The sequence below is a fragment of the Neovison vison genome, chromosome 14, assembly GCF_020171115.1.
Source record: "Neovison vison isolate M4711 chromosome 14, ASM_NN_V1, whole genome shotgun sequence".
NCBI lineage: Eukaryota > Metazoa > Chordata > Mammalia > Carnivora > Mustelidae > Neogale > Neogale vison.
Window position 1 is genome coordinate 27699329 of NC_058104.1, and position 25059 is coordinate 27724387.

At 47.6% G+C, this 25059-nt stretch overlaps 1 protein-coding gene across 7 annotated transcripts in view; it reads right to left on the reverse strand.

Moving 5' to 3' along the window:
• Positions 1-213: 213 nt before the first annotated feature.
• Positions 214-25059, reverse strand: part of MARF1 (meiosis regulator and mRNA stability factor 1) — a 39544-nt gene continuing 14698 nt past the window's right edge. For all 7 annotated transcript variants that reach the window (XM_044233892.1, XM_044233891.1, XM_044233893.1 and 4 more), the window contains 16 exons: positions 24183-24361; positions 22575-22655; positions 20152-20388; positions 19921-20040; positions 19025-19200; positions 17492-17712; positions 16597-16739; positions 16307-16440; positions 15000-15202; positions 14120-14347; positions 10639-10869; positions 7856-8068; positions 6567-6627; positions 6354-6479; positions 4625-4795; positions 214-2856 (listed from right to left, as the gene is read on the reverse strand). In XM_044233892.1, the coding sequence (XP_044089827.1) occupies positions 2612-2856; positions 4625-4795; positions 6354-6479; positions 6567-6627; positions 7856-8068; positions 10639-10869; positions 14120-14347; positions 15000-15202; positions 16307-16440; positions 16597-16739; positions 17492-17712; positions 19025-19200; positions 19921-20040; positions 20152-20388; positions 22575-22655; positions 24183-24361 (2769 nt within the window). In that variant the 3' untranslated portion in view covers positions 214-2611. The remainder of the gene's footprint in view (positions 2857-4624; positions 4796-6353; positions 6480-6566; positions 6628-7855; positions 8069-10638; positions 10870-14119; positions 14348-14999; positions 15203-16306; positions 16441-16596; positions 16740-17491; positions 17713-19024; positions 19201-19920; positions 20041-20151; positions 20389-22574; positions 22656-24182; positions 24362-25059) is intronic.

The window sequence follows — 25059 nt, forward strand, 5'->3', positions numbered from 1 at the left end:
CTCTGAGGGCCTGGGGTATCAGGAATGCAGACACCTGTCAGGGCTGCGGGCTCAGTGAGAAGGGCCCTGAAAAACTACTTAACTCTCCCCAAAACAGCTGGGTTTTCAGAAGGGGTGAGAAGTTGGGGAAACCCTACGTGGAGAGAGGACAGGCCTGGACTGGCTTCCCACCCCTCCCCTCAGACAAATAACACAGCACTTGGCAAACTCAAATTTGATGCTTGCTTTGTAGTTTATTGACAACTGTTTGGTCCCAACACACAAAACAGCACTTGAACCACAAAAAAAGTGTTCAAACAAAGTAGACAGTTAAGAAAAAACATCTCTTCCCCCAAGCCCAATCCGAAACAAACAGTGCAAGATGGGAAAGGGGGCTGTGGTGATAACTTTTTATCTTTTTTTTTTTCTTTAAACAGATATATCTAATCTGGTACATCTTTCCACCCAGAAATAAAGAATTTCTTTGTCTTAATTCTCATACATCATTTCATCACATCATTTAATTAAAGCCTCTGGATAAAAAAATAGATAGCAATCAGACTGGCCGTTGTGGAGTACATCACGGACACAACGAACTCACGCTGTATTTATTCTCGTATCTTCCAACAGCGACGGTTGGTCACACACGCGTCCCAGACTGGCTGGCGACTCCGGCTAACGGTTGGGTTCGACCACATTCCTGGGACAGCATGAGCCCGCGGGCTCCTCTTTGCTGCCCAAAGAAGCTGCTGAGGCTGTTCCTCGTGACTTGTAATGGTACCTCTGATGTTTTTAAAGTCGATCCCGCCTAGGCGAGCAAAACTAAAGTCCGAGAGTGCAAACTCAGCCTTAAGGAGTCTCAGAATAAGGCCACTGAGGTTCTCAACACCAACTTCCTCACACTGGTTAAAAGCTTTTTAAAAAAAAAAAAAAATTGCTCATCTGCATTTGACTTCTTGCCGTATTATGTCTGTAGGACAAATGCCTTCATTCGGAGAGGCTTCGCGGAGGGCCATACTGCTTGCAAGGCTTTTCCAGGGTCGTTCCATCTCGGCTGGGGCCACGTCTGGAGAACTGGGAACCACTGGCTTCATTTTAAAGATTTTGGGGAACAAAAACCCGCCTTGTAGAAATCTCTCTGGAGCCCTTGTTTTGTGGCATTTTATCAAAATGCTGACTATGAAATCAGAGCCCATTTTCTGGCTTTCTAGAAATTACAAAATACAAACATTTCCCCAAAAGAAACCACAGTAGTGGAAGACCTTATGCCCACAGGTTCTTTCTGCTCTATGAATGAATCCGCCTTTTTGCCCAACAAATACAACCCATTGTAAATGTCAGGTTTCTCCAGGAGGGGTAAGAGACCACCCGTCACCTCAAGGCGAAGGTCATTCCACAGGGCAGTGCTCTCTCAAAGGCTGGCTTTTCCCAAATGCCAACATCAGACACCACAAAAACCCAAACATGCTTCCAACAGTGAGAAGTAACAGTAGAAGCAGACACTATTAAAACACACTGAGCGCTCCCCCCAAACACACTCACACATAAAGCTTCCCAGCTACCAAAACCATGCTTTAAAATTACAAATACAAGGTTAAGATGATCAACCTTGGCCTTCACACGTATAGATAGAATTTCTGTCTCTTCCTAGTGGAAAGAGTATCGATATCACTCCGGTTAAAGCACCTCGCCCCTCAGCTCTGATTTGTAATTTATGCATTTCATGCATATTTTAGAAAATCAGACTCTCTTCCCAACATTGCCCCTCGACACACAGTACTGTGTGCTGGAATTCAAATGCTGACTTTAAATTCATGACAACAAGACCATTTCCTTTTCCTTAACCTAATCCGCATCACACTGGAACGTAACATAAAAGGGAAGCTTAAAACATCCTCAACTGTCTAGAAAGCTCCTACATGGCACCCGGAAGTGGAAGCAGGGTTAAAAAAAAAAAATCTGTGATGAAGCCACATTTGTCAACTACAGACATAGCTCAATAAAACAAACAAGGCACGCTTACAAGTCACACGGAAGCCAGGAAGCTTCATATCCAACCCGAAAACATTCTCCCTGCCTCGCCTGCCTGCCCTTCTGCTTCCGCATGAGAACACACAGGGCCGCAGAGCAGGCTCTGTGCTATCACACGCCACGCACTTGATCTGCACTGTCTGGAAACATCAGTAAGCAAAGGCTGAGAGGCTATCTTAGGCTACATGTAAGATCCAAGCACAGATGTGGCTTGAATGGCAGTAAAACCACTCCCTTCCAGATGAGTTCTCACCACTTTCTCCTTACAGAACACCATTACTAATTAAGAAAAATTTGGTAAGATATATTGAGGATTCCTTAACAACTGCCAGGAAGGTTTTTTTTCGGGGTTTTTTTGTTGTTTTTTGTTTTTTGGTTTGTTTGCTTTTTCCAAATAATTGGGGGAGGGAAAAAAAGAAACATTTCAGCTCTAAAGCTGTGTTCAACGTCAAAGAAACCAAACGTTATGGGATAAATCTGATAAGAAATTGGCTTCTAGGGGGTTTGCATTCAAACGGAAAAGGCTGTGTTTTCTGAACCCACTTTTGTGTGCAGAATCAGACAGTGTTTCCCCATCCTAATTCTATGTTCAAAACGCGAGTCAAAGCTTGGTTATAGGTGCAAAGGAAAAATTGGCTGCCAATTTTACTCTATTTTTGGGTTGCTTTTTGGCTGGGCTTTCCACGGGGTCCTTGCTGGGCAGTGACTCTGAGGTTTCCGAGGAGGGGCAGGGAGGCACCGGGACAGCTGCAGAGATGCCAGAGGAGCTGGAGTCCGAGGCTGGGTTGTTACTCTTTACTGGTACTGGAATTTCAATTTTCTCTTCTTGGTTTAAAATCATAATTTCTGTAAACACCAAAGAGCAAACACATTCAGTTCTAGGACCTGCAAGACGTGTGGGGTCTTAGTTTCTCTCGTCTCATCTCAAAAAGTATTTTTAAAATCACCCACCAAACATCACGCCCATGCCACAACTTCTGTTATCAGCTATGTGGCCAACGAATCACGTGAGTCCGGTATTTATAAATAAAACTGCACTTCAGCTCGCTCTCCCTGGGATTACAAAGTTCTAGAAAGCTCCATTTTTGGCTATAACTCAAAGGGCAATGGTGTAGACATTTTTACCCCCAGTTTGGATTCTCTGCCCATTCACTCGCTCTGTCAGGTAGTTAAAGACCTATGAGCCTCATGGGACCTAACGACTTTTCCCATGAGGAAGGGCCTCAGTGTCAGGAAGCCCCGGGCCCGTTCCGTTGACTGAGGGCTGTGCCCTGCATGGATCTAAGGTGGGCAGACAGAGAGAGAAGTGCACAGAGGCAGAATTAGCCTGAAATATTCAGGCAGTAAAACACGGCCATTTTTCCTGCAGTGTTTACAGGCTGCTCTTTCTCTGGCCGAGTGCTGCCTACACAGGGGGCCACTTTTGCTTCCACAAGATGTACTGCAGCTCAGACTCCCACTGTGTGTGCATGTGCAGGGGGCCCTCGCACCAGAGGCGCGGAGAGGCCCGAGTGATGGAGGGGGTGCGGAGCCCCAGCTCCCTTCTCAGGTCAGCACGCAGGAGCACGGCACACAGAGCTGCCCACGCCATGCGGCATCTCTCTGTGGACCCACGCCTCTGCTTGAACTTGCGCAGACTAAAGGCACCGCAGCTGCAACCCCACAGGCGCGCTATCCATCTCACACCGGCTCCTGTTGTCCCTCCAGAGGAGCACACCCCTGCTTCTGTCACACACTACATCTGCCAGGGGCAGGAGCCCCGTATATGTTTCCCTACCTCCTATTCTCCAGATAAACAGCCTCCGTTCCCTCAGTGGGCAACACGAGGCTGTCCCTGGATTCCCCCTGGAACGGTAAGCGGAGTGGAGAAGCACCCATTGTGAGAGACAAAGGGGAAAAGCCTCGACAAAGCAGATGGCCACCTCTCCGGAGGCCAGGTGACACAACAGCAAGACAAGAGGCTTGGGGTTCAAATCCCAGCTCAGTCACTTCCCAGTCCAGCGCCTGGGGCTAGCGTGGTCCTTGGTCTGTCACCCATCCTGCAGGGCTGCGGTGAGGAGGAGGTGCGAGTGTGCCGGGAGCCGCCTCCCACCGCAACCGCCACCCCCCAGGTCAGTGCTGGCTGCAGCCAGCTTCCTGTCCCTTCTCAGCCCACCGTGCAGGGTCCAGAGCTCAAGTCACAGATGGCCTTCCCTCCCCTGCTCATACCACCATGAGGCCCCAACCCAGGGCCATCATTGACCTGCAGGCTGCACCAGAGCTGCCGTGCACGCACGTGGGCCACCAGGAGTACCCACGAGCGGCTGCACCTTGACAAAGGCGGGCAACACAAGCCCAGGGAGCCTCCGTGGGCTTCTCCACGGCCCAGCTGCATCATCCCTCCAGACGCACCATCGTTCCTGGGCTTGGGGCTCCCCAAGCCTCCCTGGGCTATGAATCCAACTCCGCAGGAAGACCGACCAGAAAAGAGGGTCCTGAATAAACAGCGCAGGTATTCTTGTGCCTGAAAATACGGTTTCTCCCCACCTCCGTCAAACTTTGACCATACAGGCATCGTGCTTTGATTTTTTTCAACCCAGAGAGAAAAACCTCGCCACCGAACAGCGCATCCTACCAGAACACTCCTGAGGGTGTTCCTCAAACTGAATGAGATCAGCAGACTGGAGGACGACAGGATCCGGTCTCAGCTGTGGGGACGGCAGGCACGAAGGGACGGGTGCACACAGAAGGTCCACAGGGGAGTCACTGGTCAGGCGGAGAAGCTCCTGCTCTGTCTGGTGGGGCCCTGGACAGAGAAGGCAGACCGGGGCTCAACTCAGGACAGCAGTCTACCTTGAGTCTGTTCCTGAGGCTTTCTTTCTCAGCCTTCAAGATGAAAAAGGCCAGGAAGTACTCCAGAACACAGGTTAATGACGACAACAACAAAAACAGCAACAACAAAGCCATTAAGGGAAAGGTCTGGGTCACTCTCTGGTAAATGAAGTGCCACAAGCCAGGCTCTCCAGATTTGTGTTCAGAAACAGCAATGCCCCAAGGGGCCACACAAACACCAAAAAAGGCTCCACAATCAGGGGGAGGGGAAAGTAAGTCCTTAGAAGAGGTATAAAGTAGTTAAAATGAGCAAAAGCTAGACCCCGGTTCTGTCACTCCCTTACTAAGTGATTCTGGGTAAGCTTTTTTTTTTTTTTTTTTTTAAAGATTTTATTTATTTATTTGACAGAGAAAGACACAGTGAGAGAGAAAACACAAGCAGGGGCAGTGGGATAAACATGCTTCCCGCTGAGCAGGGAGCCTGATGATGCAGAATTCGATCCCATGACCCTGGGACTAAAGGCAGACACCCAACTACTGAGCCACGTAGGAGCCCCTTGGGTAAGGTCTTTAACCTCCCAGAACTTGGGTCCCTTATTCGGAGACTGGTGGTAACTTCCCTGCAGGCTGTGCTGACAGCTAAGGGTGGGGAGTTGCTTCCCATGCTTTATGAAACGTGTAAGGTGTCCTCCACACAAAGGTCACAGCAACGCTTCCAATTAGCGACTTACAGAGTCATACAAAGATAAAAGTCTCATATGCAGCAATGGATTCAAACGTCTTTTAGTAAAGTTACAATTGCTACAGAGCTCAAGCTAGTCAATTTCTACCTACAGAGGAAGCTCCCCATAAAATCTGAGTGGATCAATGTTGTTTTGAGGATTATTCATGCATTATTACCAAGTCTTTCTCAGGAAGGCCCTGTGACAAAGACTCTCTCCATCCAACTTGAGCCTGGCCCTTTGAGCCCTCTTTTCCACGAGGCCTTGACCTTGGCCTTCCATGTCTGTCTGGTCCTTACCGAGGCCAGTCTTGGCAAGCATCCTGGAAGTCAGTTCTGTGAGAACTCCACACCCCTGCTCTCCAACCAAGGCCCTCAGTCCTCCACCTCTGATGTCTTCTTCTGGTGATGTGACCCCCCACTGACCCCGCTCTGCTCCTTAACTAAAACATCCCTGTCCATCCTTGTACTCAGAATTAACTTCCATCTCCCTCCTTGGGTGCAGCGGAGTTGATCCAATTGCAATAGTCTTAAAATACTGTTTTAGCAAATGCTGAAAAAATTTTTTCCTCTCAGGTCTCAACTGGGCTAACATATTGTCATTACAAGGGTGTCAACAGCCTTCAAGAACCTGAACCATAAAATGCTATGAAGTGCCGGCTCGTTTTTCTGTTACCAATCAAACACAAGACTGCTTTGGAGAATATACGCAGATGGCTCACTGTGGTCCTTGCCCTCACCCACTTCCCAGCCCACACCCCACCGGTTCTCCAAGAATTTCACAAGCTTGGCTGTGTTGTGCCTCGCTTACCATCGCTGCCTGCTCCAGGTTCAAGTTCCATAGCTGTGCCAGATTTGGGCACCACCGAGATGCGCCCTGTGGCCAACGGCTGGTTTTCAGAATGGGTGGGGGCAAGCCCAAAGGAACTCAATCGACCTGGGGGACCAAGAGCAGCCGTCAGAGGGAAAAGTCAGTGGGAGAACCGGGATTTCTGAAGCAGGGAGGGGATGGGTGCTTACTTACATTTCATGTCATTTTTTAACACTACAATTCTCTTATGACCGTGTCCTTTTATCCAGACCACCTGCGTATAAGACATACTACTGGTTAAGCAGTGGAAAAGGAGGGGAAATAAGCCCTAAGTCCAGGAAGAATGGGACCCGTTGCGTTGACCCTAGATATCTTAGAAGTCAGAAATTAACGTCAAGGAAAATTTTTCTATACTTTAACTTTTAAAGTAACAGAAGCTGGCAGAGACATGCACCTTGTAAGAAAACATCGAGTCTAAAAATGATGAGACTCAGCTTTAAAAATATTCTTTAGGGCTCTCAGAAAGACCATCTCCCCAACACCAGTTCTGGTCTGTTAAAAAGAGACAGTTCTCACACAAGAGTCCTTCCTATTTCCTCCAGAAACTAAATACACCCTCAAAGAACTAATGGGGATGTTCCAGACCCCCCAAACTAAGCTCCTGGTCCTAATCCTGAAACAGAGTCCTCGCTCCGCCTCCTCAGCGAAGCAGGAGGGGCAGCGGAGGACCCTGGCTCCCAGCACCCCCACACGCGTCGGCACCGAGTCCGGATCTCAGCCTCCCTGGGTCTTTTGCTGCCTCCTGCAACACTTTCACGCAGGTTCGGTCTCGTTATCAGTCTCACCTGGGCTCCGGCCACATCCAGGGTCCTCGAAAGCTCCCTCCTCCCTTCCTGCTACTCTGGACACAGCACTGACCCTGGTGTTTTCACACACAAACCCGAGGCTCTCCACTTCTCTCCTCCAGGTCCTTCTGCTCACCTGGAGGAGCAAGGCCCTCCCCAAGTAGCTCCCACTGCACTGGTAGGCCTCCGCCTGGTTTTTAATGCCCTCAACGTTCCACACTACTGGTCACTGCTTTGCATCTGCTTTTCCAATCCCCTCTGCCCAGACCATCCCATCTTCGTCATATAGTTCATGTCTATAAATCCTTGACATCTGGGCTCTAGAACAAACCCTGAGCCTGGGCGGGGCCCTGCCTGTGCCCCACCTCGGGGTCCCCACGGATGGCTGATCACACTGCCTCGTCACCTGCCAGGTGCCCCACTCTCCATCGCCTGACACCTTCCTGAGGAACGGAACTGCAACTTACTCACCTGGCATATACACATTTTATAAAGACTTGCAGAACCTAGGAGAAATGCTAGCATCATCCCTTTAATGCCAATAGTATGTCTTTCAAAATGCCTGCCATGTCATTCCTCTGGCAGCATTTGCTGACTGTGTTCAAGAGAGCCTGGGGCTCTCCCGGAAGACCCCCTCCAGGCTCCAGGGACACCCACCTGCGGGATTGCTCCCAAGAGCTCCTCCACGCTGCTGCAGCCATAGGTCTCGGGCTGCAGGGTTTCTCCGACGTATTTGGTATAGGCCATGGAAAACTCATGGAGAAAAAGCTGCTGGTAGTGGTATGTATGAAGCAAAGAGCGCACGTTCTTGGCAAACAAGTACAGGCTCGTAAGCCTCACACACTCCTCTGTCTTATCATTGGTGAAAACCTGGTCCAAGAGAAAAACGCAGCATTAGAGATTTCCAGGGTGGCGCGCCTGCAGGGGTCTCAGCAGGTTAAGTGTCTGCCTTCAGCTCAGGTCATGATCTCAGGGTCCTGGGATGGAGCCCTGTGTCTGGCCCCCTGCTCAGCGGGGAATCTGCTTCTCCCTCTGCCTCTGCCCCTGCTTGAACTCTCTCTCGCCCACATGCTCTCTCTCTCTCTCTGACAAATAACTAAAATCTTAAAACAACAACAACAACAACAAACTTCCAGAGTAACTAGTCTTGCCACGCTGGGGAGTCCCAGCCTCCTGCTGAGAGTAAAAAGGCACCAAATCAACCTGAAAACAGCCACTGAGCCTGGGAGGAGGGGGGCACTCATTCAGGGATCTCCGCCCACAGCAAGTGCTGCCTTAGAGCAAACTACAGTTCTCGCTGTGTGTCTCAGATGGCTGAGGTCTGGGGAAACAGCGTGTCAGAAAGGAGGGAAACTAGCAGATGTGCCTCTCAAAAAAAAAGGAGACCGTAAGGAGGGGAGGCAAACCCCCAGAGTGAGAGGACTGCATCAGACAGAGGGGACTGAGGCCAACGAACCCCCTCGCCCAAAGTGGGGACCCCAGGAACTCTGTGCTGAGGATGACCTCAGTCTTCTTTAAAAAAAAGGACGGGGTGGGGAGTTAGTAAGGAAGAAACCCCAAAGCTCTTCTGTCCTCAAGTAAACAAATTTCTTTACCATAAACCTTTCTAGAGTCTTTAATGTGCACTGATCATCTCCAAGGGAAGGGGTATTTCCCAGGCCAAGCTGGCCACGGAAAGCCTTTTGTCTTGGGTTATGTGTTCATGCTGCCTAGAACCACTATTCACGTGATAGATAATCAAGAGAGTTTTCAAAATGTTGGATGTGATGCTGTTTTTTTTTTTTAAGATTTTATTTATTTGATAGAGAAAGATACAGAGAAAGAGGGAATGTGGGAGTGGGAGAGAGTGGGAGGAGAAGCAGGTTTCCTGCGAAGCAGGGAGCCCAATGTGGAGCTCGATCCCAGGACCCTGGGATCATAACCTGAGCCAAAGGCAGATAGATGCTCAACCACTGAACCACCCAGGTGCCCCCCTGTTGGATGTGATATTGTGAGGACAAACCAGAGCTGGACAGTAAAGGTGGAAAACAGTTTTTATTCAAGAACTATCCCCAATAAAAGGAAAGAACCTCAGTGCAGAATTGGGCTCCAACAAAGAGAAGTGAAGATTTATAGCTGGTGGAGGGCTGGCGGGTGTTGGTGGACGGAAAATTACCAAGACATCCAAGGTCGTGGTCTAGTCTAGAAGCCTGGCCTGGGTATGGCTAAGGAGAGAGTTTCTGTCAATATCTCTCAATTATTTAGTTATCCATCATATGGTTATATGGTATCAATGGGGGAACACATTTTTCCCACATTGCTAGACTTTACTGGTTAACACCCTATTTAGAACCATTGTGTTTTGGAGGACTAACTTAGTTAGGTTTTCGGTATTAAAGTTGCTTTGGATTCATAAAATTAAGTGGTGAGGTTTTTTTGTTTCTTTTATCCTTTTGTTTTGCTTTTAACATGGCCTAAATGGTTTTTAGGAAGCTGGGAGTTATTCTTCAAAGTTAGTTAAAAATCCAACTGTTAACCTATCTGGTCCCGGTGTCTTTTTCATTGGTAAAATTTCAATGATCTTAGAGCTTCCTTTGTGGTAACTGGTCAAAAATTTTTTTCAAAGATTTTATTTAGGGGCACCTGGGAGACTCAGTCAGTTAAGCGTCTGCCTTCAGCTCAGGTCATGATCCCAGGGTCCTGGGATCAAGTCCCACATCAGGCTCCCTGCTCAGTGGGGAGTCTGCTTCTCCCTCTGACTCTGCCTGCCACTGCCCCAGCTTGTGCTCTCTCCCTCTCTGCATCAAATAAATATTTTATCTACTTGAGAGAGAGAGAGAGAGAGATCATGAGCACGGGGGAAGGGTAGAGGGAGAAGTAGACTCCCCACTGAGTAGACAGTCTGATGCGGGGCTCAATCCCAGGACCCGGGGATCATGACCTGAGCTGAGCCAGAGGTAGATGCTTAACAGACTGAGCCACCCACGTGCCCCAGCTGGTGTAATTTTTCACTTCTTGGGTCAATTTTGTTAATTTGGCGGGGGTGGGGGGTGCTTATCTACATCTGTAATATTCTTCTGTGATTCTTCTCATCTTAAGTGCTATTCTTAAAGTCTACCCGGATGACCAGCCTTCGCTTCTGACCTGTGTCTGACAGATGACAGCCCTCCAGCCACCCACACACCATCCACGTCTTCAGAAAGCATTGCCAGTAGCAAACTGCAGCCTGGCAGAGCACGAAAGCACCCCAGCTCAGGACTCAGGAGGCCAGGGCTTCCCCCTTACCTGGGCACTCAACTGGGCAAGGTGCCTGCACCCCTGCCCTGCCTCATATGTTCAACCACAGAACAGCTGACTGGTCCTTCCCTGCTCTACAGCCTCCAAGCCAGACCATCAGGGGACCCCGGAGCAGTTCAGCAGACCTCAGGAAGACGGCTCTACAGGACCGTTAGCACTCGTACCTCCACTAAGTAGGGCAGACTCTTCAGAAGTTCGGTCAAGGTCATGAATCCGTATTCACAGGGGTTGAGGGGAACACTGTGGGTGGTTTCGTAATGTCTCTTGAGCTCATTGACAGAAAGGTGGGCAGCTCCTTCCCAAGACATCAGCAACACCAGCAGCTGGGCAGTGAGGGCGCGCAGGGACTTGCGGTTGATCAGCTGGATCTGTTTGCCCGACTCCATGTCGGCAATCTGGGGGAACAAGAGGCCCAGGGTTTCCCAGCTCGAGAGCGGCACACTGGCCACAGCCACCCGGTTCAGCTACTGTCCTCTGGGCTAGGGAGACCAACAGAGGGAAAACCTCTACTCCCTCCTCCTACACAGAAGCGAGGGCCCGAGTTTGTTTTCAGCTGCTGTGAGACACCGGAGCGGGAACTGCCCTCTCCCTTTCCGCTGGTCCACGATCAGAGTGAGCCGTCCTCACCAGCCCTCTCTAGAGCACTCCTTCCACTCCCCCATGGAAGGAGGTAAGACTGGCCGGCTGACACGCAGCGGCCCAAGACCCTGAACTGAAGGTTGCTGCACTCAAGTCGGGGGGAGTCTGTGCTGGCGACAGTCCACAGGGCTGCTCTGCAGACCAACTCACCCCACCTCTGGGCCCGGAGCAGACTGAAAGCCCACTCTGATTAAAGGCCCCTGCACTTCTCTAGTCCATCATCGCTAGCCAGCAAGTGGGTATTTTCCTATCAGACGACATGTCTCACCCTTGCTTCTCAAGGAGACAGAGGGTCGGGTGGGGGGGGCCTTCTGGAAAAGACACAGGTGGGCACCGGGGACCAAACAGCAGGTAAAGAAACAAGCAAGGGCTGAGAGCAGCCTTGGGCCGAGGAACAGGCTGAACTGAGCCATCCCTGGACTTAGAACCGGCAGAGCTTCAGTATGCACAAGCTTAGGTGCTGAGAGGCAAACCAAGTTTACAGTTGTCTGGTCTCCTAGCCAAGACCACAGGTCTCAGTGCCTCGGTCAGGGCTGGGTAATCAGAGGCTCGTACTCTCTGGGGCTCTGGGTTCATAATCCTCGTGGGTCCCTGGTTCAGACGCTCACCCAGAGCCAAGGCAGGAGGTTAGTGGGTAGACCCTCCACCCCACTTATTGTGGTTACAGATCCATGGAGATTTATTTCAATGAGAGATTTCCTCTGCAAACACAAGGTTTAATCAAGCAACAGATTCAAGTCTAGGGGTATCCAAGCCATATCCTCTGATGCCCAGACCATTGCACAACTCCATTCTTTCAAGGAAAAAAAATTAAAAGTTGCCCTTTTGATGCTACTTAGAGACATCTCCCAACTCTGAACCCACGCTACACAACAGAATCAACTGCAAAGCCAACGCTCAGAGCACACTGGGACTTACTACGTCAGAACGTCAGAGGCAGGGGTGAAGTTCGGGCATCAGCATTTCCCAGAGGCCCCTGGGAGAGGCAGCAGCAGCCTGGGAGCACACCAGAGCCCCTCCGATCCCTCCCCATCCTGACTGCTGACGCCCCAACTCCCCACTCACTTGCCCTGGCTCTTCCAAGTGTCTGCTCACGGCTTAGGCTTGCTATCGACTGGAGCCCATCACTGCCTTAGCACACTGGGTGACCGAGCAACCAGGAGGGCTACCCCACCGCGTGGCCTCTCCGTTCCTCATCCACCCCATCTCCAGGCACATCCTCTCCTACTCGATTCCACTCCAGAACCCCATGCCCAGGTCACACTTGGGATTGCCAGCTACTGGCCACTTCCCAAGCAGCTCATGCACACTCCCCACGCAAACGGCATGCGAAAGAATGTGTGGGCCAGACGCTGCGGTGGGGAGACTGGAAAGAGAGTCCAGTGATCGGCTCTTCTTCCCGTTCTCCAGCTGCACCTGCATGGACTCCCATGTCCTCCCAATTCAGGTCCTCTCCCTTCTTCACACGTTCCTCTTTTGTTCACATTGGCACAAAAGGCCATTAATTCATTGCCTTTCTGGTCATACTCCATAAACTCCTTTGCCGCTGTGCCTTTTCTCTGCACTGTCTGGCAAACTCCCGCCTTGACGCCAACTGTCTGCTTTCCCCGTGCCTGCACCAAAGCAGCCCGATGCCACTGACCCTCCCCGCGGCAGCCCTGCAGTAGCGCTATGGGTCCCACCTCCCTCCTGCAGAGCTCCCCCTACTCCCAGCTCCCCCGCCTGAGGTCCTGGCGGGTCCCAAGCACCATGACAGCCACCTCGATCTTGAATCAGGTCTCTTTCAGTCCCTCCCTCTTCTTCCCAGTGAGAACATCAAACTTACCGCAGTCACGCTACATTCTCTCCCTTCAGTCACAGTACTAGTATCAGGGCTGTGCCTCCTTCCGTTGAATGCTAATTCCCAGGCCTGCCTCCCCAGGAACCCCACCCTGCTGCCTTGTCTCGACTTTGTGTACTCTTCCTCGAGCAGATCCTTCCCTGTGGCTCTCATACCTGCTCAAGGCTCTCCACCGGGGAGCGAAGCAGCCACCAGAGAGCGCACTGGCCCACTCTGTCCTGTGCTCTCCTTGCGTGACGCTCGCACTCTCCTCCCTCACGGATACACAAGCCAAAAAGCTGTCTGCATTTCCTGTCACTATTGTCATGTCCTAGTCCTCCTGCCTCAACCCACTCCGAACCCACTCCATGTGCCCTTCTTTGGTCCCCACACACTGGTGCTGACCCCGTCCTGGCCTGCAACACTAAGGCCCCCCACTAGCTAGGCCTGAAGGTCACATTACTTAGTCCCTCCCTCATCCGTCCTCCCAGCAGGCGACACTGGGAGCAGGCCACAGTCCTGGTGTCCTTCCTGCTCTCCAGCAGCTCCTTCTCTGTCTCCTGAGAAAGTTTTTCTCCCTTTAATCATATACCACATAACTGGATTCCATCCAGATTTGGAACTGGGGCTGACCCCACCTAGATATGTTTTCCCTTTCACGGCTCCCTCCTTATAGTGACTTTTCTTGGTCCTGTGCAGGAAGCAGCCTGAGACTGTCCAGCTGCTCTGCCTAGGATGGGGAGGGTCAGCTCAGCCCCCGGCCGGAAGAGGAAGTTACCCTCTCCAGTTGTGAGCCTGGCCTGCTCCTAAATCTACTCAAGTGGGTCAGAATCCGGAAGGGCTGTAACCTGTGATTACAGTCTCCCCACACCGTCAGAGACCACAATCGACTTAGAAGGATCCTCCTGAGAAGAAACACCCTCAGATAAAACAGAGACCTCCTCAGCTCAGAGAGACATTACTTCCGCAAGGCCTCTAAGCAACACACTAGAGCAAGACCAAAACTCTTCAAACGACAGTCCTCTCCTACTACCTAGTAATGCATTAACGGCACACAAAGCACTCACTTCCTGTGAAGAGGGAACCAGCGCCAGGGGTGAACAAGGAAATGCTAAGCGCAGGTAAGCATCCCGGGGAAGATGCTGCCGCTGCCACATTTTCATCCATAAAAACAAAGATCTGCTCACCTTTACCACATGGCAGAGTTTCTGTGTTAAAGCCGAAATTGAACTGACATCATAGTCTTGGAGACGAAATGTGTAACCGAAAGTTTTAGCGTATTCTGTAAGCAGATCTGTCATCATAAGGCAGTTATCCTTCTGGGACCGAAGGAGTTTGACGAACTGGGCAGCCAGAGCTTTGACTCGTTCCACCTCTGTCAAAGTGAGGATTTTTTCTTCTCCGCATTCCAATACCTTGGAAAACACACAGGGAGGAGGAAGGCAACAGTGAACAAGTTCGGACTGTTCATGGAATTCAAGAGCACATAAATGTACACACTTAGTAACTGAGAAGCACTCTGGGGCTCTTCTGTGGATACAGAGCTTCAGTTTTGCAAGATTTTAGTACCACTGAAATGCACACTTAAAAAAGGGTTAACGAGGTAATGTGTATTTTATCACACATGAGAAAAATTTTAAAAGTACTTGAAGGGTCAAAAATAGTAATACGAATAAAATCAACAACAGAAATCTGGTTCAACGTCACTCAACAGCCAAGCATTCACATCACCTCACAGACTCATCCCCACTGCCAACCAGAGAGATTCGAGAAGTATGGCACTAACGGAAGAATATTCCATTTAAGAAATCAAACTATTCAATTTTTTTTCAATAATTACCCTGAAATAAATTCAAAGAATAATTCCTTTCTTTATTAAAGTTTAAAAACCCATATTTACCTAGAAATACTAAGTACTGAGCCAACAACACAGCTTCTCTGATCAAAATATTGAAGGTTTCCCTCCTATTTCCTAACTCCCTATTCCCAGGAAAAACAGACCTGGAAAAGAAAAATTTCCCCCCATATATTGCTCAGAAAAGGATAACTGGAAACCTCTTCACTCACTTGTAAAATATCAGGTATGGCTTCAAAAAGTTCAAGTAGTTTAGTAAACCCGTAGTACGCGAGTTTGCACTGCCGGCCAAAGTGGTGGTGGTAGGAGGGGATAAATTTGTTAAAGGGCATCCGGAAGTGCGGCTGATGCCGCAGCAAATCGACAACATCCTTGGAGAACTGTTTTGTCCTTTCTATTTCATCCTGGGTACGCTCTTAAAAAAGAAAAAACAAATCACAGTTTTCTTCCATTCATCTGTGTCGAACCTGACTGCTGCATTAGTCCTATGCACAGATGACAAGAGATACCATCTCTGCCTTCCAAACACATGCAACCTAAAATAAACACGTTCATGTTCTCTCTCTGCAGAATGGTTTTCAAACTCAGTCAAGGGCACAGCACCAGGAAGCCAGGAGACTACTATGGTATACTACGAAAGACACATACGTACACCCCCATGTAGTTTTGCCTTACAAGCTAGGTGTATTTTCTCTAGCTCTCCATCCCTCACTTCTATCCCGTATATATGCACATGACATACTTCCAGGTCTCTGTACTTGAAAGAGTAACCAAGAAATTATTTCTGTAAAGTTGCCTTTCTGAAAAGCTACACATTTTCTGTGCCGCCTTCTAATCTTCGGTTAAAATTGCTATCAGGACAGAGTATCAGGCAACAAAAGTTTATCAAAAACACAGGGGAGAAAAACCTTCAACTGCAACTTTGCTTCTATTAATTTTTAAATCAGAATTCGGAAGACTGACAGGACTCACTCCAAAAGCTTTCAGAGATTATGATTTCACGAACAGGAGTGTTCTGCAGGAACACAGGTTAGGAATCACGGATTAATAATACTGGGAGAACATGGCAGTAGGTACACGTAACTTGACTTATCTCAGCTCCCAGAGCTTAATCAGAAGGACCAAAATGAGAAAGTCAAAACATTTGCTTGGATCTTCTTTCTTTCTCAAGAGTGCACAGTCAAGTAACTCAGTTAAAGAGGAGACAAGCAACAGCCATGGTAACTGTCTCTCAGATGGATAATTATGGGGTCAACAGCCACAGACAGGCTGAAGAAGGCGTTTCAAGAAAGTGCTGCTTATGCCCGTCTTTCCCCTACAGTGAATTCTAAAAACCTAGCTTGCTTTTCTTGTTGGCAAGTGGCCGCACCTGCTCTGAAGAACCCCAGATCCAGTGTACCACGATAGTTCTCACGATGCACTTTCCACGGAATCTTCAGGAACCACGGAGGCGGGGAAAGGACATAGGATTCCTTGTTAAGATACACAACTGTCGAACAGCACATTTAGGTCAACATACCTCTCTTGGGGATACAAATCACCATTTCATTATCTTGTTGGGACAAGCAGATCGTTGTGTCTGGGATTTCTGAGACAATATCGATCAACTCACAAACACCATATTCGGTGACATCCCAGTCTTTTGAGAAACACCTAGAATTCAACCAGGGAAGTGGGTAAAGAATCAGAAATCTTCCTCAAAAATCCTAAATAGAAAACGCTGGATAATGATTTTAAATCTGTGGGAAGGAAAAAGAGTTCTGAAGTATGTGCTTTCTTTTTTGACCCCCGCCCTTCTCCTCAACTCACCAGTGATAAGCCTGTGAGAACTCCCTCACAATGACCTGTTTGCTGGCTTGGGATTTGAGAAGTTTTAGTAAATCCTGAGTAAAGCGCTTCACCTGGGCCCTGTGGGTAAGGGTCAACAGACGTTTGGAGCCCATTCCGAGAATCTGCAAATCAAACACTTTGATTATTTATACTTGTCAGACGGTGGCACGTACTGACTCTCTGGGTGATGGCATTCCCTCTCTCTCCTGTTACCTGTCTCGGAGAACAAGTCCTTTTATGTATGGGATCTGCATTTTAAAAAATACATGTAGGTCAACAGAATGCAGACAGTCAAAATGAACTACTGTTCAAGTGCCAGAGATCCCTGCCCCCGTTTTGTTTGCCCTTTATACTCCTTCCCAAATAGTCATGAGTACGGAAATAATCTGGGCAACTAATTTCTACTAAATTTCAACTAAATCAACTACTAATTTCAACTAAACTCTACAAAAGACAGCCCAGGTGTTCCAGGCCAGTTTATAAGCTGGAAGCTGTTTTATGGGTAAGCAGCTATGGAACAAGCTAAATGAATAGGGTCAAGACTCCTTAGGAACCAATGCTAGGCTCCAGCCCAAGAGCTGGTCTTTAACTCATTGATGAGAGCTAAGCCCATGTTCATGGCAGCTCCTCTGTAAGAGTGAACAATCCTGGAGAGTCCTGAACTAGGGAGAGGAAAGTCAGTCTACAGAGATTAGAAGAAAAATACTCCTCAGTGCTCTGAGGGGTTCCTTTTTTATGTTTAAACTCACAGTTTTCTGGAAAAACTGAGAAGTCACTCCGAATGAGGTGACCAGCTATTCTGTTTCCCCAGAGGAGCAGAGGCCATAGAGGAACGTTCCTGTCATTAAGCAAATAATCCTTAATCCTTCCTTACCTGCAACACGTGAGGCACGGCTTCCAATAATTCTATCAGCTTGGAATATCCATAGTCGGATACCCGACACTGCTTTGCAAAATGGTGGTGGTAGGACGGGATGAAATTACTAATGGGGATGACACAGGACGGCTGGCTCTTCAACAGGTCGATCACTTCCCTGCTGAACTGGATCAGTTGGGGGTTGCCCACAGGACTTTTAGAACGCAGCAGCCAAGGATCTAGACAGGGAGAGAAAGAGAACATGCCTAAGACAGGATTTCACTCCTGAAAGAAAGCCAACTAACTTCGCCCTTCCTTGCCTCAGCTCAACCATAACCCGGAGATGAGACCAAAGGGCCGTTGTATTTCTCAGCGTCTACACTCAGGTCCCGTATAATCTATAGACGAGCACAACTTCTTCACGGGCTGGCAGATGCTTTACCACTACTTCTTAAAGTTCTGTAGTCAAAGTAAAGCATAGTTCAGCAGAGTGTTAACTTAAAGCAGAATTATACAGGAGGTTTCCAGCTTGTAAACTGGTTGTATTTCAAAGGTTCATTTGAACTTGGTCCCATGGAACATACTTTCCGACAGAAACAAAGTTACAAGTGGGGAGCAAGCAGGTAGCCCAGAAAAGTCTAATTAACCTGTAGGGAAGCCGAAAACATCGTGCAGGAAACCATGGAAAGCAGTAACGTAAAACCTGCCGATACAAAACTAAGAAAGAGATTCTTGTATTTATCTTGAATGTCCATGTAATTAAGAAAAAGTTTTAATTATGAAAGTATAATCGGATGGAAATGTTTCTACAAGACTAGCAGACTGACGACAAAAGAGGAAGAGAAAAAGCACAGTGCATGGGAGCCTGAGCGGTCTAGGACTGAGGGGAAAGGCAGGAGAAGGTGGTAAGCAGCTCTGATACAAATGTTTCTCCTTCCCCAGTAATCCTTACCTTTCTTCCTACAGGGCGCCCCCCGCCCCCAGCAAAGGAGGAAGTGGTCAGGGTCAAAAAGAAGGAAGTTAGGCAGGCAACAATTTTCAGCCCCATTCACAAGTGGTGGGATTAACAGCTGCAGCCTGCGAGGAGGCCCGGAACTCAGACACTCACCCAAAGCTAGGTTTACATTTCCTGGTCCTTTACATGGAAAGCTAAATCTGTTTTCACATTTATCCAAGTCACAAACGTTGACCAAAACAAATTTCAAAGGTAAACCTGCATTTAGCAGTATTTCTTTCAAATACCTTGAAACCATTTTTTAAAAAGGCCGGTCAACTGATGAGCCAAAAAGCTTCACAAAATTAGGTGGGTCTTAAGGTATTTGTAACAGTGAAATGTGGCTTTTAAATTTTTTTACAGAATTTACGCTGGAACTTGCAAGACATCTGGTTCTGTCAGACCTTCAGCACCTTGAAATTTCAGTTATTACAACAACAGCCGACATTAACGGTGCTTCTTCGCGCTTGGCAGACAGTCTGCTGTGCAAGACAAAAGCCAACGGCTTCCTCTCGCAGTGGTTGGTGGCTCAGAACACCCCAGGGCCTGCCTCCTACCTGTGTTTGGAGGCGGGGGCTTGTTGTGGATCCATCTGACCACTTTGATGCCACTCTGCGCAGTGGCAATGTTTACTCCCGGAACGCAGGTGACGAGGTGTTCTAAGGGAACGCCCGCTTGATTCTCCTGCACTACTTCCAGCTCGCCAAACTCGGCAGCGTAACAATCTGGAAAGCTGAAGTGGGGGACAGGGAAGCTAATCAAACTAACGGAAAAGCAAAGCACCTGCTACACAGAAATCTTTATTTGAATATATCCACTCATAAATCCTTTCTCCTTAAATCCTCAGGATCTGGGTTTGAACGTGAAAATTCAGGTCCCAGGGACGGGGAGGCCATCACCACGGCATTGACCTCTTTGGCGCTGAGGATACCAGAAGTACCCGAACAGTGTTCCAGCACAGGGGCGTGAGAAATAAGGCAGCTGGGTTCCAAGCCCAGTTATTTACCTGCTTTAAGCTATCAGTGGCTTTAAGGCAAATGGGCTTTAGGGCCCATGTTGGCCCCTACAGTAAGTCTACCTGGCCCCAGGATGCTTACAGGCCTTCTGAAGAACACCTCTCTCTCAAGCTTTACGAGTTACTGCTTGAGGCGTGTGCACTCTAGCAGCACACGTACATACTTCTAGAACAGCGCTTACACTAATCTCATCTCTGTGGGGAAGAAACGTTCCTATTCGTTGCTTATGTTTCTAAAAATCTGCACACACACAAAATTTTCTGTGGAAATACCAAGCGAATGTATCCCATTTCAGATATACTTTGACTGCAAGGCGCCGAAAATGTTAGGATGAGGCATTCTATGATACTCGCTTGGGAAGAGGGGTGGGCAGAGGGCAGCCTTTCTAGAAAGAGGAGAACCAAAGCATCGTATCTCGGTGGCTTTGACATGTTCACCTTAACAAAGGCACGGTGCCCTCGTGTGTCTGCAGAAGACTGTGAACCTGGGGCGCAAACGTCTTCAAAGAGAGAATCACAAAAGGAATCTTATACGAGTCTGGATCAAATTCATGTTCACTACAGAAAAGAGAACACAACAGTTGGCTAAAACATTTGCAAAGTCATTTTAACAGATATTCCGTGATCTTACGCACAAGGATGATTTCTAAAAGGAAATGAGTGTTATACCTGAAGTCCTTATTGGAACAATGCTGTCTGCAGACAGGCTCGTGATATTCTAACTCTTCAAATATAATTGGGCTGCAATTCGTCGAGGAGCCGTCATGAGACTGGGAAGACCCCAAGGGGCTCTGTCGGGCCTGACTGCTGGGGAGGAGACACACAAGTCTGCCATTCCCTTGCTCACGGATTGTGACCGTGTCTGTTAATTTATATAAATCTGACACATTCAACTTGTGTCCAAACCTAAAAGGTGAGGAAAAGGAGAGATACGCTGACTTAGAACGTTTCTCGCTGGATACACAGAAATGCCTGTGTCTCTGACGCAATGAGGAGCTACTGCCAAGAATGGTTCCTCTGTCTCCTCAAACGTAAAACTGGAATAATTCTACTATAAATTCATTCACTACCAAACCAGTAATGCTTGGCAATTCTTCAAGTCACCTCTGGCACACTGCCCCTTAGTCACTATGTCATTTGGTGCTTATTCCTCGAACCCTAAAGTTTCTATAAATGATCTCACCTAATTTCCTGAGATGGAAAGCTACAGGATATGACCTCTTAACTCGGCTCCCCCAAACTGGAAATCCCTCTGGATTACCTACCCCTCTCACCATCTCTGCTCTCCTCCCTCAGCAGAGGTATACTCATTTTCAGCTACTCCTTCCCCTCATCTATGCCTCAACCTCATTTCCAGAGGGTCAACTCCTCAATCATCCCCCCGACGCAGGTCTCTTACTTATGGAACTTAAAGGCACCGGCTCAGAAGGCAGAAAGATTTGATTTCACATCCTGACCCAACCTGTGTGGCCTCAGTCACCCTGGTTCTAGAAGGTTCTAGAACCAGGGTGACTGAGGCCACACAGGCTTAGCTTTTCCCAGTGCAAAATGGGAAGATAATACCCACCTCACAGGGTTGATAGGAGGATTAAATGTTATGTCTGGAAAGAACCTGGCACACATTAAGTGCACATCTGCCACTCCACTGGTTTCTTCCCAGGGCCCTACACTGATGCTCCGACCAAGTTCGGCCTCACACCCTCGCCCTCACTCAAGCTGTCTGCTCCTGCACATAAACACCCCTGGTGCTCTCGCTCAGTCCTGTAACCTCGTTATACTTCTAATGGGAACAGCTGCTCTCTCAGAAGCTGCTCTGCATTTTACCATCCAGTGTGTCAGCCTGTTGCCCCCAGATTTTACCCACAGGGCTCTGTAGGGATGGCTCTCAAGTCACCAAGCAGCCTCCTCCTCCCAAACCTCGCACCATCCCCCCATGTCCCGACATCACTCTCACTTCTGGGTTCTCTCCCGCTTCCTGTCCCTCGTGGCATTTCATCCAGTTCTGCCTTTCTCTGGGTTGCCTCTCCCTCCCAATCTGCCCCCCTATCCCACGATCCCCTTTAGGAAAATAACTGCCACATCTTTCTATCTTCAGTGTCCAAAAACCAAGGACAAAAATTCACTGCACCTCCTGAACATGCTTTCTTTATTTCTCCATTTCTGATTCAACCAGACAACCATCCTCCCAGTTAATCTGGGGCAAAAAAAAAAAAAAACAAACCAACCACTCAGAATCAAAACAACCTCTACCGTTTACCTTTCCTTCCACGTAAAACTAGTCACCAAGTCCTAACTCACTGACAACTCAAACTTCGGTATTCCAACAGCATCCGCCCAGGTCTGGGGACTGGTGTGGCACTGTCCCTCCATCTCACCCTCTGCCCTGTCCATTCCACTTCCGACGGAACCGTCACCAGAAAAGCTTTCTGGAAACACGGTTCCTGCATCCACACCTGCATCCACACCTCCCCTTCACTCCTCCACAGAACAGGGCTCCCACGGTTCAGAGACTAACACTCCCGGCTCCTTGTTCCTTTCATCCTCATACCATTTTCTCCTCCCTGCACTTCCTTTATGACAGTTTTCTTTGTTCTAGAATGATCTGTGAATGTTTTCTCTTCTGTTCCAGTCATAAAGTCCTCAGGGACAAGGGTTGTGTCCTCCCAGCTCCGCGCTCTCCACAGAGCCCCACACTTTCATTCCACTAGTACCTGCTAAGTGCCTGCTAAGCCCTGTGCACTGAAGAGACTGTCCTTAAGTCCTTGCTGTCCAGGAGCTTACAGTCTAGAAGGTGCTCAAAAATGTTTACTTGATGAAGGACAAAACTCATCAGTCAAATTGGGGAAAAAAAAAAAAGTACAGCTTTAGGCACTGAGGTCTAAATTTGCTAAAAACAAAAGATGTTTTTAAGATGTATGTTAGAACTGAAATCTGAACTTGAATACCACTGTTTTTATGTCTTTTCCTCCACCGGGCCGGTGCAGAGTGGCTACCACAGTTTTATGCCAATCACCAATCAATGTAAGAATTCTGGAAATTGCCAATAAGTACAGACTGGATCAATGAGTAAAAAATAAATAAACCTAACTTACTTTTTCTCATAGATATCTGTAAATTTAAAAAGAGGCAGACAGCAGGCAGGGGCATCCTGAAGAATAGACATTGTTTCTGCACTGTAAAACAAAATTTCACTTTATGAGAGAAGTTATTGGACATCAACAAAGGATTTCCAAGTTGTATCTAAAAAACTGAGTTCACATAATTAACACAAATTACAGCTGACCCTTGAACAACTTCACGAGTTGGTGTTCTTGTGGATTTCTTTTGATAAAGGCAGTACAGTCCTGTAAGTGTACGTTCTCTTCCTTATGATTTTAGTAATGTTTTCTTCTATCTTACTTTATTGTAAAAATACAGTATCTAACGCATGTAACATACAAAACAGGTGTTAATCTGGTGTTTATGTTACCAGTAAGGCTACTGGTGAACAGTATGCAATTAGTAGTTAAGATTGCGGGGAGCCAAAAGTTGTATGTGAAGTTTTGACTGCATGGGGACAGGGTTGGCACACCAACCCCTACGTTATTCAAGGGTCCGCGCAACATAAATTTACCAGTTTCTGTTATGTCAAAATTAATTTTCCGGAAAAACTTAAATAACTTTAGGGACAAGGTGATTAAAGAATATAAAATCAGACACAAGCATAGGGCTTCTCACACCTGTGTATCAGAAGAATGCTGACTACTCTGTGAGACAAACACCCTGTTGACTCAGAGTAAAAGAACAGCTTGAATGTCTCCTGCCACGTTGTGGTTCACATAGTTCATGAACTCCACGTGGGAGTGGAATTCCCACAGTTGAGGATACAGAACTGAATACAATATATCATCCCAACTATGGTCTTAAAAACCAAAAAGGCAGCCAAAAACAGAGAGAAAACAAAAGGCAAACTGTTGAATGATCTGGCTTTGAGCCACAGGATTATGGTTTTCTCCCCCTCTTCTTTTATGTTTCTGACCTTTCCAAAGTTTCTTCCATCAGTATTACTTTTATTCTAGGGGATAAAAACTGTAATTTAAAATAATGGTGAAGTACATGTCACATAAAAATACCTTTAAGAATTCAAAGAGATTTTTTAGAATTGAGTTCTGTTTTACTAGTTTCCCCCAAAACAGGGAGAGCCGAAGAATCACCAAAGTGCATTAAGAATAAAATCACGACCAGATTCCTACAAGTGACATAATCATAATGCAGACTTATGGAGTGTCTATTTGATATTAAGCATCTACCTGTAGGTTGAGAGCTTGGAGCTTGGTAGACCTACCCTTTACAAACCAACCAACCTTCTCCCAAGATTTGGAGGTAGTATTTCACACTTTCCAGGCATATAAACTTTTATCATAGAGGGCTACTATTTTTAGAACCTGTTCTGGATATGTGGTGTATTATTTTACTCCTAACTGCCTGCCAAGTTTAAGCTGTACTTCACCTTTGAGTAGTGACTTGAACAACAGTCGAATTATTCTAACTAGCTTCTTGCTGACTTCCAGCTTATCTCTAAGCTCTATCAATTAACAAATAAGCATTACTGCATATGTAATCGTCTAAGAGGGCTGGGAAAATGATCGAATCTATTTTCTTATTTCTAAAATTGTTTCTGGGCCAAATATTATTTCCTGAAATAAATGGTTTGTTTTTACCTCAGTAAAGAGAGTGATTTATTAGCAGCTCCTGTGGCAAGTGAGACCAGGATCTTCTTGCTGCCAATTTTGTATCTGTGGAGGCTATTCACCGCACTGATTGCTTCTTGTAAGTTCTCCATCTGAACAACAGCCTTGAGCTGATAATCTGTATGGGGGCTGAGCTCAACACTCTTCACCTACAGCAGTAAAAAGGAAAATGGAATGCTATGTCTACCCAGAACCCTGTCATCTTAAAACTGAAGGTGAATTATTAGGGAACATGTTTGCAGACTTCCGTGCTTCTGTGAGGGAATCTGTCCGAACTCTAGACTTTTGCCAAGCAAAACCTAAGTGAACTAGGACGGGGTGACCTTCGAGGATATGAAACCGGCCTGGCCTGCCTGCACGCTCCTGCGCACACAGTACTCCCATGTAGGCTCAGGAGCCAATACATGGGATGAGTCTTGGGGGTCTCCTCTGGACCCTGCAAACACCTGGGGCATAGCTATTTAATAATCTGGAAAAGGTGCACTTCTAGCAAACAGCACCTAAAAACTGCATTAATACAGAAAGATGTTAACAAAAGCAGCCAACATTACTTCAGAATCCTATTCCTGTATTCTAGCAGTCAGAGCTAAATAAAATCCATCAGCGTTTTATTTCCCAAAGTGCCACTTAAATCTCTGCCCATGACCACAAGTGCTTCTTCACTAGGTCTCTTGCTCTCTGGGGCTGTGTCCTAAAAACTGGAGACATAGTATCACCACGAGCAGACCACACGAAAAACTCATTCAGTAATCCTCATATCCTGGCTGTAGTTACGTGTGTTGAAAGACATGCTCTCGACTTGGAGTACAGGTACCTCGAAGGGTACAAGAAAGGCAGGAACGAGAGA